The sequence below is a fragment of the Pristis pectinata genome, chromosome 9 (assembly GCF_009764475.1).
Source record: "Pristis pectinata isolate sPriPec2 chromosome 9, sPriPec2.1.pri, whole genome shotgun sequence".
NCBI classification, from domain to species: Eukaryota; Metazoa; Chordata; class Chondrichthyes; order Rhinopristiformes; family Pristidae; genus Pristis; species Pristis pectinata.
This window is the reverse complement of record NC_067413.1, coordinates 1,671,895-1,690,031: the sequence shown is the minus strand read 5'-3', so window position 1 is coordinate 1,690,031 and position 18,137 is coordinate 1,671,895. Positions and strand designations below refer to the sequence as shown.

Genomic DNA, 18,137 nt, shown 5'->3' with positions numbered 1-18,137 from the left:
AATGAATGTGGAAAAAAGTAAACTTGTTGATCAGGAAATAAAATACATGTTGGAAAATGATATTATTAGACATTCTACTTCAAATTGGAGTTCGCCCTGTGTTATTGTACCTAAACCTGATGGAACTGTTAGATTTTGCACAGATTACAGGAAAGTGAATGCTGTAACAAAGTCAGATGCTTACCCTATTCCTAGGGTGGATGATTGCATAGACAGAGTGGGAAAGGCAAAATTTCTTACAAAGATTGACCTATTAAAAGGGTACTGGTGTGTTCCATTAACAGATAGAGGAAGGGAGATTTCAGCCTTTGTAACCCCTTCTGGATTGTATGAATACAATGTTTTGCCATTTGGAATGAAAAATGCTCCGGCAACATTTCAAAGAATGATTAATTCAGTGATTCATGGGTTTAAAACATACAGATGCCTACATTGACGACTTAGTGACTGGGAATGATACTTGGGAAGATCACATCTCTGCGTTAGAAAGGTTGTTTGAAAGACTTTCCAAGGCTAACCTTACAGTTAACTTGGCTAAAAGTGAATTTGGCCATGCCACTGTGACGTATCTTGGTTATGTTGTAGGTCAAGGCAAGCAAGCTCCTGTTCAGGCAAAAGTTCAAGCAATATCTGAGTTCCCTATTCCCACAGGTACGAGGACTGTTAGAAGATTTTTGGGAATGGTTGGATATTATCGAGAATTTTGTAAAAGTTTTGCTGATATTGCTCTTCCCCTAACTAATCTTCTGAAGAAGGGAGTAAAGTTTGTTTGGACAGATTCTTGTCAAGAAGCATTTGAGAAGCTGAAAGCCATTTTATGCTACCATCCTGTGCTCAGAACACCTGACTTTGAAAAGCCATTTTCATTAGCAGTAGATGCCAGTGATGAAGCTGCAGGAGCTGTGTTGTTGCAGGAGGGTGACCTTGATGATATTGACCATCCTGTAGCTTACTTTTCAAAGAAATTTAATGAGCATCAAAAGAATTATTCCACCATAGAGAAAGAATTACTGTCGCTTGTTTTAGCCTTGCAACATTTCAGTGTATATGTTTGCACCGCTCAGAAACCATTGACTGTGTATACAGATCATAACCCATTGGTGTTTCTGAGCCGAGTCAAAAACAAGAACAGAAGGCTGTTAAACTGGAGTTTAATTTTGCAAGAGTTTGATCTCATGATAACTCACATTAAAGGCAAAGATAATGTGATTGCTGATTGTCTTTCCCGATGTTAAATGGGAAACATGTATCTGTACTAATCTGATAGTCTGTAGTTGTGTAGCGTGATAATTATTAACATTACTAACTGTATGCGCGGTTAAAATTTTCTTGGGAAAATTTTTTTTTTAGGTGGGAGGTGTTACGGACTCAGTGAAAGTCCCTTTAAGATAGAGAGTGTGTGTGTATGTGTGTGTGGGGCGTGCTTACGTCAATAGAAGATAAAGGACGTAATGACGTTGTTGAAGTAGTAAGAAGAAGAAGAAGGAGAGAGAGAGAAGGGAGAGAGACACCAGCCTGCTTGTTTTCTCTATCGATGGATGAGAAACAATAACTGTGTTTGCCACTGAAATCCATGTATGGAAGTTGGAAGTAATCCGGTGGAGTTCACTTTGTTGCTGACCTGTAGAAGGAAACAGGTATTTGTATGTGGACGACCACGGTTCGGATGCTTTTCGGGGTGAGGAAGTCACTACCGAGTAAACACTGAAGTGTCGTTTGGGTTCCATCGTGGAACATTTGGATTTCGTATGTACTCTCTCTCTATGTTTTTCTACATCTACATCTTATCTTCAGACAACGGTGGTTGTTGAAGAAGCCCTTGCCCATGTTTCACCTTATGGCTTGCGGAACTGAACTTTAAGAACCATTCAGGAACTGGAAGTTTTGGACTTTGTCACACACACACACGAAGAGTTTAGTTTTGGGGTTAACGTTCGAGGTTTAACATTTTTGAATTCTAACATACTAACATTTTTACTTTTATTTTACGTATTATCATAAGTAGTGATTAATAAAATAGTTTTTAACACTGAATCATGCTCAGTGTGTTTCTTTTGTTGCTGGTTCGTGACAACATTATAGAGGCAGTGATGGACCAAGACCACAGCCTTCTCCCAAATGCTAGTGACACATCGCTGCAAGGGCCCTCTTATGGCAGGCATGGTAGCATAGTGTTTAGCACAATGCTTTACAGCTCCAGCGACCCGGGTTCAAATCCGGCCACTGTTTGTAAGGAGTCTGTGTGGGTTTCCTCCGGGTGCTCCGGTTTCCTCCCATGTTCCAAAGACGTACGGGTTAGGAAGTTATGGGCATGCTATGTTGGCGCCGGAAGCGCCGGCTGCCCCCCAAAATCACTATGCAAAAGATGCATTTCCCTGTGTGTTTCGATGTACATCTGACTAATAAAGATCTTATCTTATAAGCAAAGATAAATTGCCACTTTTGAAAAGCCTTCAAGAAAGTTGAGGAAAAAAAAATTAACCTTGGGAGCAGCCACCAACTCCATAAAATGTTTGAGTTGCAAACTTGCCAGGCATTTGTCCCAGCTGTCTGACCACCTGTGACCTTACCAGTGCCATTAAGACCAATCAGGCCATAGCGACGGCCAGTATTCAGCTCCAGCTTGGTGTCGCTTAGTAGCTCCTGACCATGGAACGTGAGTGACAGATTAATGATGTGAACGTCCGTGCTGTTGGGATGAGAGGCCAGCACCCCTGTGACTGCCCGAGCTGCTGCTTTCTTCAGCTCAAACTCATCCAGCTCATTGATTATCCGAGCCAAGCCTGTGAAATAGAGAAACTGTCATAAGATAGGGATATGGAGGAGAGCCAATAACCAATGAAGGACAGGGTTAGTGCAACACAAGAGCTCTGTAGGAATCCTCTGTAGATTCAAGACACTCCGATTGATAGGGTGGCAGTCAATTTAATTCAAGAACATGATGAAACTGATTTGCACTTTTAAAATGGCATTAGACAATTATATTAAATTTACAGTTAAGTGGCCGCTCAGTCCAACAGATCTACGGCATTGTGCATTACCCTTGTGCTTCTTCCCACCTTAACGTATCCCTCAATTTCTTTCTCCCTTTTAAGCATTTAATCAGCTTCACCTTGAATGTAATACCACTATTCACCACCGCGTGAGCAAGTTCTACACTGTCAATGTTCTCTAGGTAAAGAAGCCTCTCATTAATTACCTATTGGAAGACTCCTAGTTATAAACTATCCCATGTGTGATCATCTTTAGGACCAATCAATATCCTTCATAATTTTAACATCCACTCATGTTACAACCCAGCCGCCTTTAAGAAAGGGGTGTTCCCACCTGCAGCAAGGTAGCAGTGGTTAAATTACTCGATTAGTACCCACGCCAGAACCGATTCAAATTCCATCATGGCAAATTTGCAATATAAATTTAAGTAATTAAACCTGGAATTAAACAGCTTGATTAAAAATGTATTTTAATTCTATTTTTGGAATATGGACATCAGAGGCCAGCATTTATAACTCATCCACAACTTCATTCAAGGAGGTGGTGGTGAGCCAGCTTCTTGAACAGTTGCTGTCTTTCAAACGGAGGAACTTGTGGTCTCTCAATGCAAAATATTGCAGATGCTTAAAAGTTTCTGATCAACAGGGACCTCGAAATGTTAAGGATGAGGGACCAGACACCATAAATACCCATCTGATACAATAATTCAGGTAAGGACATTCTGCCATCCTTAATTGGTCTGACTTATGAATCCAGATTCACCAAAGGGCAGTTAGAAGTTATCACACTGAAATAGGTGAGGAATCCACTCAGCACGGGGCAATTAGAGATGGAAGTAAATGGCAGTCTTGCCAGTAACAATACCTTGTTAACAATCAAGTTGAAGTCTTTCCTGATATTCATAACTGAACTTCTGGCATGTGAGACACTGTCCTGACCAAAGTTCCTACCTGCATCATGACCAGAAGATCCATTGATCTGTGGCCTTTCAGAATTCTCCACTTCATCTGTGCCAAGGTCACCGTTTTCCTCAGTACCTTCTGTGGCTTTGGGCCTACGCTGACGAGCCTTTGCTGCTTCCTTCTTCTTGGCTGCCTTTTTCTTGGCCAGATCAGAAGGCATTGCTGCTATTAGTTTGTCTTACAGTGAGAGCAGAACCTGCCAAATAGAGAAAAGCGTTTAGTTTTAAATCTTAGGGCTTTCACTCAATATTGAACCAGTGCTTCAGAAGAGTGATTTCTGTGCACTATGCAATGTCATCTTGTTTGGGGGGGGGGGGGGGGGGGGGGGGGGTGGTGGTGGTGGTACGACGGGATGGGACGGAACACAGAATTATTCGGAGACCAGCTGTGACTCCCAACACTGGGTGAAGCCAAACCACATCTGATTCCATGCCTAACTTCCAGCCCCTTATCTTCGATACCCAAAAACTGCCTACCACTCCCTGCCTGCTCATCTGCTGTTAAAAACCCCTATCCTTGATTTTATGAAGACCAGACGTTCCCCAAAACACTTTCCTGGCAGTCCTTTCAAAACTCTGTTGCCCATATCCTAATTCACACCAAGTCCCATTCCCCACCATTCCTGTATTCACTCCAGTTCCTGACCCAGCAATGCCTCAAATTTAAAAATCTCCTTGTTTTCACAGGCCTGTGGCCTTGTGCCTTCTGATTTCCAATCATCAACCTACATCTGGCTCTTGCATTCCATTTGAATAATTCAGCTGCAGGTGGCATGGCATCAACAACCCAAGCTCCAAGATTTTTGTAAAAATTTTCTACCCTCAAATGTCCTCAGTCTAAACTTTTGTCTGCTTATCCTATTATCTTGTGTGGTTCAGTTTGAAATCTTATTGTTAATCAACTCAGTGAAGTATCATGGGTCATTTTATAATAAAGATGCTACATAAAGGCAAATTAATCATTCTGACAGTAATCCTAACCCAGTCAGTCGTTATTCAACTTTCCTTCAACTATCTACTTAACACTGCCAAATGCTGCCATGATTCTTCTCCAAATGCTGACCCTATAACTTTTTGCATTGGTTTTTGTTTCAAACTAGTCATATTTCTCTTGTATTTAATCCATGTTCTGCCTCAACCACAGAACAAGACATTAAGATTACTTTACATCATCCTTTCATAAATGCCAAACATCCACGAAATCACCCACAAATTACAGAGAACATGCATTAAATCCTAATTTTACAAGGACAGACTCCTAACCTTTGTAGGTTTAATAAGATATTTATTCATTAGTCATATGTACATCGAAATGCATCTTTTCTGCGTTACTGAGAATGTGCTGGGGGCAGCCTGCAAGTGTCTCCACTCTTCTGGTGCCAACATAGCATGCCCACAGCTCCTAACGCATATGTCTTTAGAATGTGGGAGGTAACCTGAACACCCAGAGGAAACCTACACAGACGGGGAGAATGCTCCTTACAGATAGCGGCCAGAATTGAACCTGAGTCGCTGGCGCTGTAATAGTGTTATTTTATGACCAATTGGGCTAATTCTTCTGGCAAGATCTGCTGCCCCACCCATTGTCACATCTGAATGTGACACCAACCCCGCAGTAGATGGCAGTTCCTCCAGGAAAGTTTCAGCAAGGAATGGCACCTTTACTGCCTCAAACCCAGAGAAAATCTACAAGTGTTGTAGTTTTTGATGCTGTTGGTGCCTCATAATTAATAGAGAATGGCAGAGTAGTGCTTGTTACCAGACTAGCAACAAGAGTTTGGATCATTCAAATGGAGATAAATTTGACCCCACTACTGCAGGCAGAGAATTTCACAAATCTGGTGCAAATGTTAGTCTCCATATAGGTGGCCATGAAAATACCCAGTGGGTGTTAAAAGTCCATCTAGTTCAGTAAAGGAAATCCACAGCCCTCATCCAGTCTGATCTACACTAGACCAACAAATGGACCACATGGCAATTGGCTCAGGGGGCAATTAGGAATGCCTTGGCAGCAACATCCACACCCTCTGAACAAATAAAATGCTGCTTTAACATCAGGTTACTAGCTGCAAAAAATTACAATCATTAACATCTGCAATATTCTTGTCACATCAAAACAATACAGGAATATAAACCAGTAGGTTAGGTTGAGGGGGTGGGGGAAATCGGAGGGATAATTTTTCACACGGAGTAGCTGTATCTGGAATGAGCTGCCAGAGCTGGTGCTGAAGGTAAGAACAGTAACTGCATTTAAGAGGCATCTGCATTAATTCCATATCCCTTTATGCCTCTCATTTAAATACCTGTCGAGGGTACGTAAATGAGCAGGGAATAGAGGAATTAGTATAGATAGGCAGGGTGGCTGTATGAACACAGTAGGCCTGTTTCTATGCTGTACAACTCTGACTCTGACCAACAAAAAAAGGTAGAGCACCAACAATAAAATGACAAATCTTGAAACTTAAGGAGTGACCCAGAAACTCAAGTCCAGGCTTTCCCAGCACTGCATATATACCACACACTTTCCAGAGAACACCACAGCAAGGCCAAGTGATAGAACATACTTTATAGAGTCACACAACATGGAGACAGGGTATTGGGCCCAGCACATCCACACCAACCAATGGGAACCTATCTGCACTGATTCCAACTTCCAGCACTTGACCCTAACATTCTGTGCCTGGGCAATTTCAAGTGCTCATCCAGACACTTCTTAAATGCCATCAGCAACTCTGCTTCCACCACTCTCTCCGGCAGCGTGTTCCGGTACTCACTACCCTGAATGATAAAGGTCCACCTCATATCCCCTCTAAATCACTTACTGCAAATTATGTCTAAATCTACCCAACTTTGGTATGGGGGAAGTTTCCTGCAATCTACCCTATCTATACCCCTCATAATTATATACACCTCAATAGTGTCCCCTTTTAACTGCTTCCACACCAGGGAAAACAGACCTGGTCTCTGATCTCTTCTGGTGAATCTCACCTTTCCTATTTATTATTCATGCTCATGTTTCTATTATATCCAAGGCATGAAACTCCAAGGATTAAGTGGGGCAGAGGAAGGAAACCAGCAAAAGTCAGGACATACCAGGCAAGATAACTTGACCTATTCCCCTACTACTGTGATCCCATCGAACATCATTGTATCCATGTGAAAAACTCAATATTTCCTTTATATACTATTAACCCAAACACTAACTGGTTCAGATTTGTATTTTGCAAGTTAACCAACCACTTGCTCTTAAAATGAAGGGATTGCAGCAAGGCTGGCACTTAGTCACTCCACTGCACAAAGATGTCCTTCCCCACAGTGGCCCAAGGACTTTCCCCATAAACCTTGTGTAGAAGGTGCCCCCAGTGTCATTAGCTGTGCAATTCCACAATTTCAACGCAGCCACAATGATGGGATGGCAATGTGCCCAGATCTGCTGTGTGAAGTGGGAATGATGGCATTCCAATTAGAGGAAGGGAGCCTTGGTCTGACAGTGTGTAACATTTGATGAGATTTCACCAAGTGATGACCACCTCAAACAAACAAACTAGATCTATTACAGATCAGCAGCACAATTATCCAGGTCTAGTCCAACATTCCTTCCACAAAACCCAAAAAAGTTAACTGTCCTCCTCACAACTGACTGTGGAAACTGGCTGCTCCACCATAGATATGTAAAAAGATTGGCATGGATATGATGGGCCAAAGGACCCGTCTCTGTACTGTATAACTGTGTACTCAGTACAAGGCAGCCTGGTGACAGGTTTCAACACTGGTTTTTAATAATCAGAGAACAAAAGCAGCTTGCCAATGTAATGTAACACTGCCACCTCGTGGAGGCACAGAACTGAAGATTTGCCCAAAGACACAGCTGAGGAGCGCCCCAAAACTGAGAAATCCCCCTCAAACTAGCAGCACCCACATAATGGAAGCAAAAAGAAAAAGTTAGAGGCAAGACAGACACGGCTGTAGTAGTAAATGGCAGCAAGTTCTTATCTAGCTTTGACCAAATCATTGGTAAATTGGTTTATTATTGTCACATGTACCGAGGTACAGTGAAAAACTTGTCTTGCATACCATCCATACAGGTCATTTCATTACAATCAAGTCCTAGAAGTGGAAAAAGCCAGAAGATGCAAGTCTGATGTCAGGGGATAAGAGGAGGAATATCAGTCTTTTCACAGAAGTGATGCATTAAGTGGAGACTCATTGAAAAAAGGAAATGCTGGAGTAAAAATGGAACATTATTTCAGATAAGAAAAATGACAATATCAGAAGGGAAAATAGTTGGGAAAATAGTGACAATCATTTTGATTGGAAACTGAACATAGGATTCTTCTGGATGCATTTATTTGTCACCCTTGGTGGACTGGAGTCAAAGCAGGAACTTCCAGGAACAGGCAAAATTCATGCCTCAACGACTACCGACCAGTGGCTCTGACATCCACCATCATGAAGTGCTTTGAGAGGTTGGTCATGGCACGCATCAACTCCAGCCTACCAGACAACCTGGACCCATTGCAATTGGCCTATTGGCGAAACAGGTCTACAGCAGATGCCATCTCCCTGGCCCTTCACTCAGCTCTGGAGCATCTGGACAGTAAAGACATGTACGTTAGACTATTGTTTATTGACTACAGCTATGCCTTCAATACAATAATTCCAAGCAAGCTCGTCACCAAACTCCGAGACCTAGGACTCAACACCTCCCTCTGTAACTGGGTCCTTGACTTTCTAACAAACAGACCACAATCAGTGAGGATAGGCAGCAATACCTCCGGCACAATTATTCTCAGCACTGGTGCCCCACAAGGCTGCATCCTCAGCCCTCTACTCTACTCCCTATACACTCATGACTGTGTGTGGCCAGATTCTGCTCTAACTCCATCTACAAGTTTGCAGATGATACCACCGTTGTAGGCCATATCTCAAACAGTGACGAGTCCAAGTACAGGAAGGTGACAGAGAGCTTAGTGGAATGATGTCATGACAACAACCTTTCCCTCAATGTCAACAAAACTAAAGAGCTGGTCATGGACTTCAGGAAAGGGGGTGGTGTACATAAACCTGTCTACATCAATGGTGCTGAGGTCGAGAGGGTTGACAGCTTCAAGTTCCTGGGAGTGAACATCACCAACAACCGGTCCTGGACAAACCATGTGGATGCCATGGCCAAGAGAGCTCACCAGCGCCTCTACTTCCTCAGGAGGCTAAAGAAATTTGGTTTGTCCCCTTTGACTCTCACCAACTTTTACCGATACACCATAGAAAGCATCCTATCTGGATGTATCATGGCTTGGTACGGCAACTGCTCTGCCCAGGACCACAAGAAACTGCAGAGAGTAATGGACACAGCCCAGCGCATTACTGACAACAGCCTCCCCTCCTTGGACTCTGTCTTTACCTCTTGTTGTCTTGGTGTAGCAGCCAGCATAATCAAAGATCCCACCCACCTGGGACATTCTCTCTTCTCCCATCGGGTAAAAGATACAGGTGCCTAAGGGCATGTACCACCAGACTTAAGGACAGCTTCTACCCTGCTGTGATAAGACTATTGAATGGTTCCCTTATACAATGAGATGGACTCTGACCTCCTGATCTACCTTGCACCTTATTGCACTGCACTTTCTCTGTAGCTGTGACACTTTACTCTGTGCTGTTATTGTTTTTACCTGTACTACATCAATGCACTCTGTACTAACCCAATGTAACTGCACTGTGTAATGAATTGACCTGTACGATCGGTTTGTAAGACAAGTTTTTGACTGTACCTCAGTACAAGTGACAATAATAAACCAATACCAGTAAGACTATAGTTGAGTCACATGTTACTTGCTACTCTAAGCTTGATAAGGCAGGAGCCAGTGCATTAAAATAAAGCAGACATGCATTTGCACAGTGACTAGCACCATCTTTGGATGCATTACATACATCACAATCCAGGACAAAAACAAAACCAGAAAGTCAGCTTTTGAAACAAGACACTAATGTGGATGGGGGGGGGGGGGGGGGGGGGGGGTCAGAAAGGAGGACTCACCGCTACAAAGTTAATGAATTTATCAATATCTCATCTTTAGAATTCACTGCTCCATCAATCAAATAAGATTTTCTGAAAATGAACATGCAACTTGAAGGCCAGTGCAATTCTAAACTAACAAGTCCCAACATGGCAAATGCAAGATTTATCCATCTGCAATTTATAAGAAATGTAGATACAGTATGTTCATTATATTAAATTTAGTCAAATGGCTTTGTCACTATTGTCTTTTCAGCAGCATTATTACATTTTAAGCAATCACAATGCACACAAGGAAACCTGACCGTGTAGGCAATCCCCTCAAACCACAGACCATCAACCAACAGTTTTTATCCACAATTGAGTATCATGTTCACCAGAACTTGCGTTGAGAGAAATCCACGGGAGATTTATCCCCGAACACTGTCAGTCTTTTGCAGCACACAAATAGACAAAACCTTATGTTAAGAACATTAAGCAGTATACTACAGGAACATAATTCCATTAAAGTAGCAACACAGACAGACAAGGTGGTGAAGGTGGCATATGGCATACTTGCCTTCATCAGGAAAGGTGTGGTTAAGCAGCCAGAGGTGGTGGTAGAGGTGGGTACAATTAGAACATTTAATAAACATTTGGACAGGTTCATGGATAGGAAAGGTTGAGGGATATGGGCTAAACACAGGTTATAGAGTCATGCAGCATGGAAATATGCTATTTGGGCTAACTCAATGGCAATTAAGGTGCTTTCCTAAGCTTGTCTCATTAGATAGACATCTCAGTCAGCATGAACAAGTTGGGCCAAAGGGCCTGTTTCCATGCTCTATAATTCTATTAATCTGGGTACCAAAGCAATACATTGAGCCCAATGAATCTTCCAGGGCCAAAAAATTCTTAGTAATATTAACTAAATAAAAGATCAAAATTTGTTGCTTAGTATTTTCCTTTGACAGAATGAAACAGATCAAATGCAAATTTACAGAATGGGTGCAGTTAATGAGTCTTTATGTTCCCACATGAAGGAAATTAGTAGTTGTACACCCCAGGAACTATGGTTTAGTGAAGGCTGGATAGACTTCAACTACTTCACTATTCTCTATGTAGGCTGGTTAAATGCTTGTCATCTTCAGAAATAGGAAAGCAACTTGTAAAGACATTGGGAGACCACAAAGGGATATGGACAGGTTATGTGACAGGGCAAAGACCTGGCAAGTGGATTACAATGTGGGAAAATGTGAATTTGTCCATAGGTAGAATAAGTGAAAATGAAGTACATTTTCTAACAGATTGCAGAGGATTCTACATGCCCTGGTGCATGATTTGCAAGAACTACCTTGTAGGTAGAGCAATTAGAAAAGCTAATAGAATATGATTTGGTTATTGTTAAAGGAATCGACTGCAAAAGAGAAGGTTGAGTCACAGTTATATAGGGGATTTGTGTAACCACATCTGGAGAAGTACAATACTGGTCTCCTATTTAAGGAGAGATGTAAATGCATTGGAAGCAGTTCAGAGATTTGCTGCATTGACATCTGGAATGGGTGGGTTGGCTTGAAAGGTTGTATAGGCTAGGCCTACATCCACTAGAGTTGCAAAAAGTGAAAGAGCCATGATTTTAAGGGAAAGATAACTAGATACTTGGTAAGCAAGGGGGCGAAGGAATACTTTTGGTAGACAGGAATGCAGAGTTAAGGTTACAATCATATCGTCCATGATCTTAAGTGGTAGAGCAGGCATAGAGGCTTGTGGCTTACTCCTGCTCCTAATGCAGATGTTCAGGTATTTCAGGAAAATAAAAATCCAAAAGGGGCAAAATTATTATCAACCAAAACAAAGGATTAAAGGACAGAAAACAAAAGAAAGAAACAGGCCATTTTTCAGTACAGCAGACTGTTATTAAGATAAGCTTTACATTAATGACAAATGTAAAGACAATGCAGTGTATCCAAGTTCCCAGATGTGGAAAATGAACCACAAAGGTCAGCAAAGAGATATAGACAGGTTAAGCAAGTGCTCAACTGGCGATGAAGTACAATCTGGGATAGACTTTATATTCATTCTCAGTCTGGAGAGAAAAATAAACTATTTATTAAAATGGCAACAAGTAAACCTAACAGTACAGAAGGATCTGGGTGTACTGCTTCAAGTGTTGCAGAAAGGAAACATCCAGCTACCACATGCAATTACAAAATCACAATGGTGTTTCTCCAGTCACTTCCCACTCCTTGCAAGAGAAATCCACCAGTCCCAATTAGTCCATCTCCCCATAGCTCTTATGCAATTCACTTGAAATTTAAAAGTTTTTGACCCACGTGAGTGAAACATCTCTAATTAACTTTGTCGAGACTCATCATGATTTCTTTTTTAAGCTTGGGCTCCAACAGCAACACCATTACCTTAAATCTACGTCTCCAATTTATGGATTCCATGGATATCAGCTCAGGGAATCCACTGGAGTCTTCCAGTCATGGAAGATTTTAGTTATTATAGCTTTGCTTCACAACTGAAGCAATTTCATAAACAACTTGCCTCTTGGATCCCACCAAGTTTTATGTTTCTAACTAGTCTCCTACAAGGGAGCTTATCAGACATCCTGCTAATAAACTACTTTGCAGAATATCTCTGTTCAATCCATTAGTTTCCAGTCTTGTGACACTTAAATTCTTTGATCTTACTCTGACCCATCTTTGGCCTGCTGCATTGTTCCAACAATGCCCAATATTTTCATTGCCTCCCCAGAGTCACCACTTCTTCATACTTAAAGAGTATTTCATTCAGTGGCCATGTGGTCTCTTCATTGGAGGACCCCAGTGTTGATTCAGTGACAATTTTGCAGAACATTTCCACTTAGTCCACAAGAGTAATTCCGAGCTTCAATTTGCCCATCCCACTAATTCTCTGCATTGCTCCAACAATGCCCAGCATAAGCATAGAATAAAGCATTGCTTCATCTTCCAACTGGCATAATTTCAGGTAACTCAGTTTGCATAAAATTCACCAGTTCTACTGTAGGTTATCCATCTGGTAATATTAAACTGATTTTTCCTCTCTCCACTGACAGTGCTCAATCCATCTGGCATTTCCGGTAGCTCTGACATGTTTCTTTGTTTTTTCTCTAGTTTTCTTCACTAATTTATCAACAAGATAACTTCAGCAGCTTATCCCCATGGTAACTCTGACCTCAATCAAATCAGACATATTCCCTTTGTGCAATGCATCCCTCCCCCATACTCACTGCATCTTGAAATCAACTTGTTTTCTCTTCCCCAGTTCTGACAAAGGGTCTTCAATCTGAAATATCAATTCCGTTTCACGGTCCGTAGGTGCAGTCTGACCTGCTGAGTGTTTCCAGCACTTCCTATTTTTATTTCATATTTCCAGCATCAGCAGTGATTTTATAATCCTGTACCTTTATAAATTATCTGACCTATACCACAGAATTCTAGTTATTTGCCCATCAATTCTATAATTTCTGTCTGTCGTTTTCTTCCTTTATAAATAATAGCACCACATAAGCAACCTTGTTCCAGTACTGCACCTACAGCCAAGAATTGAAAAACAATGATCAGATCCTCCATATTCCTTTATAGACTATGACTTTGTACATTAGCAACAGACCCCCAGGACATGGTGGAAAGTATTACAATAGAAACATGTTAGACTTAAAAAAATAAATGAATTATAACTGTGGACCCTGATCCAATTATGGGCATCTATGTTAGTCATATGTAATGCATAAAAATTAACTGACGTCTGCTGAGGAGTCACCTGAAAAAAAATCAAACTATCACATTACATTTTTAACAACTTGAACATCTTTGGACTTCATTTTCAAAAGTAACACAGCTGCATTCATTTAAATCAATTTCCAATATTTTTTGCCTTTTTATATTGGAAACATTCATTGCAAGCAATATTGCTGTTTAGCAGAGAATATGACTTGTAGCTTGCAATCTGGGATAAATCAATTCCCATTATGAATAGAGCATAAACATTTACACTGGAAAATAAGGAGATTACAATACTCAGTAAATATAGTGACCAAATTAAAGGTCTTGAATTTCTATAACCATAACACTCTATAGCACTGTGCGAGCAATAAAAGATAGATGCAGCAAGGAGATCTGATAAAGGTTCCCATTGGAGGAGTCAAGAAATAGGGAACACCTGCCTGATCGATACAACACACTATCATGTTTTAAAGGGATGGAAATCTGATGCCCTTACCCTGGTACCACCCTGAATCAAAAGACGCAGGAACAGGCCGTCCAACCCTTAAACCTGCTCTGTCATTCAATACGATCACGGATGATCGTTGACCCGCAGTAACCGCTTGATGCTCTGAGCATCCAAAAAGCGATCGTCCCGCCCGGCAAACTCAGCGGGGCCTCCACCTGTACTTCACCAACCCCCGACATCAATGCCCCAGCAGGCGCCCACCACACACGGACAGAGGAGGCCAAGTGACCGCCTTTACTGTGGACTCCACGAGGTCGGTGCAGTCAGCAACAGGTTAAAGCTGCCCTGAGCGCCCGGCCACGGCGCTCCCCCCCCCCCCCCCCCCCCCCCCCCCCCCCCCCCCCCCCCAACCCCCGCCGGCAGGGCGGCGCTCCCTTGGTGCTGCAGTGGGAGTGTCGCAGGACAGGACGGGGAGGCGGCCGGGCCTCCCGGAACCGCAGACCACCCGCATCCAGCCTCCGTCCATCCTAACGCCCGGCGCCGCCAGGGAGCCCAGAGGGACCCGGGGTCTCGCCCAACGCCGGGCAGAGCGGCCGGGCGTGTGGCCCCGGGCAGCCCCCGAGCCGAGCCGAGCCGCGCCGGCTCCCCTCCCCCATTCCGTGCCCAAGATCCAATGAATTCACTTCAGTTAAATCCTCGGGACTTGAATCCGCGGTCTGACCGGCGGCTTCTCGACAAGCTGCCGGGCGTCTCCTCACCCGAGGCCGGCAGTGGCCGCCTGCTCTCCCGCCGCCGCTCTCCTCACACAACCGCGTGCCCACCGGCTTCTGCCGCCCGTCCGCCGCTGCCGCGCTCCGCCCTGTGGGATTTGTAGTCCGCACGACCGTTTCCGGCCCCTTCGCGGCTGGGGAAGGAAACACGGCAGGAACTACATCTCCCAGTGAACACCGCGCGGCGCCGCCGGCCTCCGCATTGCCGAGCTGAGGAGTCGCTGCTTAGGAGTTGCTCCCCAGATGACCCCGCTCGCTCGCTCAGCCCTCTGGGATTTGTAGTTCACTACAGGGAGACTTGCCGAGTGACTCAAGTACTTTGGACTACATTTCCCCTAATTCCTGCAATGCCGTCAATTTACGCAAATCTCCTTCACAATTTACAAAGAAAAAGTATTTTGTAGTTTGAAATTAATTCTGAATGACAACCCATATTGTCAAACCCACCGGTGTCGTGGTACAGGAGGCGGTAACCAAGGAAACGCTGGTGGGTCCCGTTGCACTCTGGGAATTATAACTGTCGGTGCGATGACGTCATCCGCCATTCATGATCAGTCCCGCTGACGTCACGCCCCGCCCGTTGAACTACAATACCCGGAGTGCCTTGCGGCGTTGCCCGGGTAACGGGGCTCGGTGGTCGCGGGCTCGCCAACGGCTGCGGGCGGGCGTCGCCGGTCCCTTCAGTTGGCCGCCGCTCCCGGTAGGTGGTCGGGGCCGGTTCGCTGCCTACTGGAGGGCGGCGCGGGGGGGAGGATCGGACCGTGTGCGGCGGTGGGAGAGGGTATCGGTTTATTATTGTCACTGGTACCGAGGTCCGGTGAAAAACTTGTCACAAACCGATCGTACAGGTGGATTCATTACACAGTGCAGTTACATTGGGTTAGTACTGAGTGCATTGATGTAGTACAGGTAAAAACAATAACAGTACAGAGTAAAGTGTCACAGCTACAGAGAAAGTGCAGTGCAATAAGGTGCAAGGTCACAACAAGGTAGATCGTGAGGTCAGACTCCATCTCATTGTATAAGGGAACCGTTCAATAGTCTTATCACAGTGGGGTAGGAGCTGTCCTTGAGTCTGGTGGTACGTGCCCTCAGGCTCCTGTATCTTCTACTCGATGGAAGAGGGGAGGAGCAGCTTCAGGGTCCTGTCCTGCCCTGGAGAAGGAGCCCCAGCCCGTGACTGCTTCAACCCAAGCCCGTCCCCTCACCTTCGGGGCCGTCCCACTGGACCCCAGCTCCCGATCCCCGAGCTGCTCACCCCTTACTCCTGACCTCTCACACTTCACCCTTGTCCCTTAGCCATTCACCCCTTGCTCCTGACCTCAGCCCTTCATCCCTACCCCTGATCCCTGAGCCATTGACCTCTTGCTCCTGACCTCTCAGCCCTTCAACCCTGCCCCTGATCCCAGAGCCATTAATTCTTTTCACCCCTGATCCCTGAGCCATTGACCTCTTGCTCCTGACCTCTCAGCCCTTCAACCCTGCCCCTGATCCCAGAGCCATTAATTCTTTGCCCCTCAGCCCTTCAGCTGATCTGCTACCACCCTGTTCCTGGGTGCAGGGTGTTATTGTAGTTCTACCAGCCCTGCTCCCTCATTTCCCCTCCTCCCCCCCCTCCCGAGGGACTGTAATAGTGAGGGAGTATTGCATTGTCATAGGGACTATCCTGAGTGAGATCTGCACTGTTGGAGTTTCCATCTTTGAGATAACATATATATCTGATACTGAAAATCATAGTGTGCTGTACTGAAGAAACATAGAAGAATTATCCCTAATTTCTTGGTCAACATTTGTTCTCCAACCATCAGAATTTTGTTTCACATTATGTTGTATCTGGGATCTTGTTTAGTAATCATGTTTCCAGGTTACAACAATGACCAGACTTTGAACAGTTCTTCATTGGTTGTTGTGCAAATTATCAAACAAATATACAATGCTTTGCTTCAAAAAGTTGAGCAACTTCCCTTATTGAATTTCTAACTGTTTTTCTCTCCTAGGATGTCTGGTTTCCCACTGAACATCCATGACTATTGAATCATGTCACTTCCTTCAGCACCACCAAGTTACAATGAGGCAGTGACAAGCAGAGGGCATCCATTTGCAGCTCACCAGTCGGCGTTCCCAGGCCAGCAACCAGTGTTCGCTGGCCAACACACAGTGTACTCGGGCCAGCAGTCTTACTCCATGCAGCAGCCGTACTTGAACCAGCAACCTTACTCCCTACAGCATCCTTATCCAGGTCAGCAACCAATGGGCCAGCCTCCGACGGTGTCAGGACATTCCAACTGGGTGTTTGCACAACCTGCCCCCTGTGAGTATCTGTTATCAAGCAAACAAAAAGCTGAGAACTGTAGATGCTGAGACTCTGAAATTAAAACAGAAAATGCTGGAAATACTCAGCTGGGCAGGCAGCATCTGTGCAGAGACAAACAGAGTTCTGATGAAAGGTCAACACGTACAAAAACCGCTGGAGGAACTCAGCAGGCCAGGCAGCATCTATGGAGGAAAATGAATAGTTGACGTTTTGGGCTGAGACCCTTCATCAGGACTGGAAAGAAAGAGGGCAGAAGCCAGAATATTAGGGTGGGGGAGGGGGTGGGAAGTGGGAATAATGTGAGAAGCTGGGAGGTGATGGGTGGAAAAGGCAAAGGGCTGAAGAAGGTGGAATCTGATAGGAGAGGACAGTGGACCATGGAGTAAAGGGAAGGAGGTGGGAACCAGAAGGAGGAGTGTGTGGGTGATGGGAAGGTTGTGAGGGCAGGGGAGGGGAAAGAGAAGAGGTAAAGGGGCCAGAGGGATAAGGGAAAACAAAGGTGCGGGGGAATAAAGGGGGCCTGACGAAGGGTCTCGGCCTGAAACATTGACTGTCCATTTCCCTCCATAGATGCTGCCTGACCCACTGAGTTCCTCCAGCATTTTTTGTGTGTTGCTCCAGATTCCAGCATCTGCAGTCTCTCTTGTGTCTGATGAAAGGTCACTGACATGAAATGATAACTCTGTTTCTCTCTCCACAGATGCTGCCTGGTCTGCAGAATATTTTCATCATTTTGTATTTTTTATCATGCAGTTGCAGAACTTGTCTATACTGCCAGGAAGTAAGGGCTGCTCATTGCAAAACGGGGAATTGCAGTTTAGTATTAAATGATCCCTGTAAATCAGCTGTAGGTATGTGGTAGGTTGTGAGCTGGAATGCCTTTCCTGGAAGAATAGTGAAGCAAAG

The 18,137-nt window shown here is 44.2% G+C and overlaps 2 protein-coding genes across 2 annotated transcripts in view; one reads left to right on the top strand and one right to left on the bottom strand.

The window, feature by feature from the left end:
* Positions 1-15,040, bottom strand: part of abcf2a (ATP-binding cassette, sub-family F (GCN20), member 2a) — a 62,635-nt gene extending 47,595 nt beyond the window's left edge. Inside the window, exons 1-3 of the mRNA XM_052022646.1 lie at positions 14,906-15,040; positions 3,945-4,152; positions 2,571-2,783 (exon numbers count right to left, since the gene is read on the bottom strand). Of these exons, the coding sequence (XP_051878606.1) occupies positions 2,571-2,783; positions 3,945-4,116 (385 nt within the window). The 5' untranslated portion in view covers positions 4,117-4,152; positions 14,906-15,040. The remainder of the gene's footprint in view (positions 1-2,570; positions 2,784-3,944; positions 4,153-14,905) is intronic.
* Positions 15,041-17,181: 2,141 nt separating this feature from the next.
* The window catches only part of faim2a (Fas apoptotic inhibitory molecule 2a), a 25,869-nt gene continuing 24,913 nt past the window's right edge, over positions 17,182-18,137 (top strand). The window contains exon 1 of the mRNA XM_052022649.1: positions 17,182-17,228. The gene's annotated coding sequence lies outside the window, so the exon portion shown is untranslated. The remainder of the gene's footprint in view (positions 17,229-18,137) is intronic.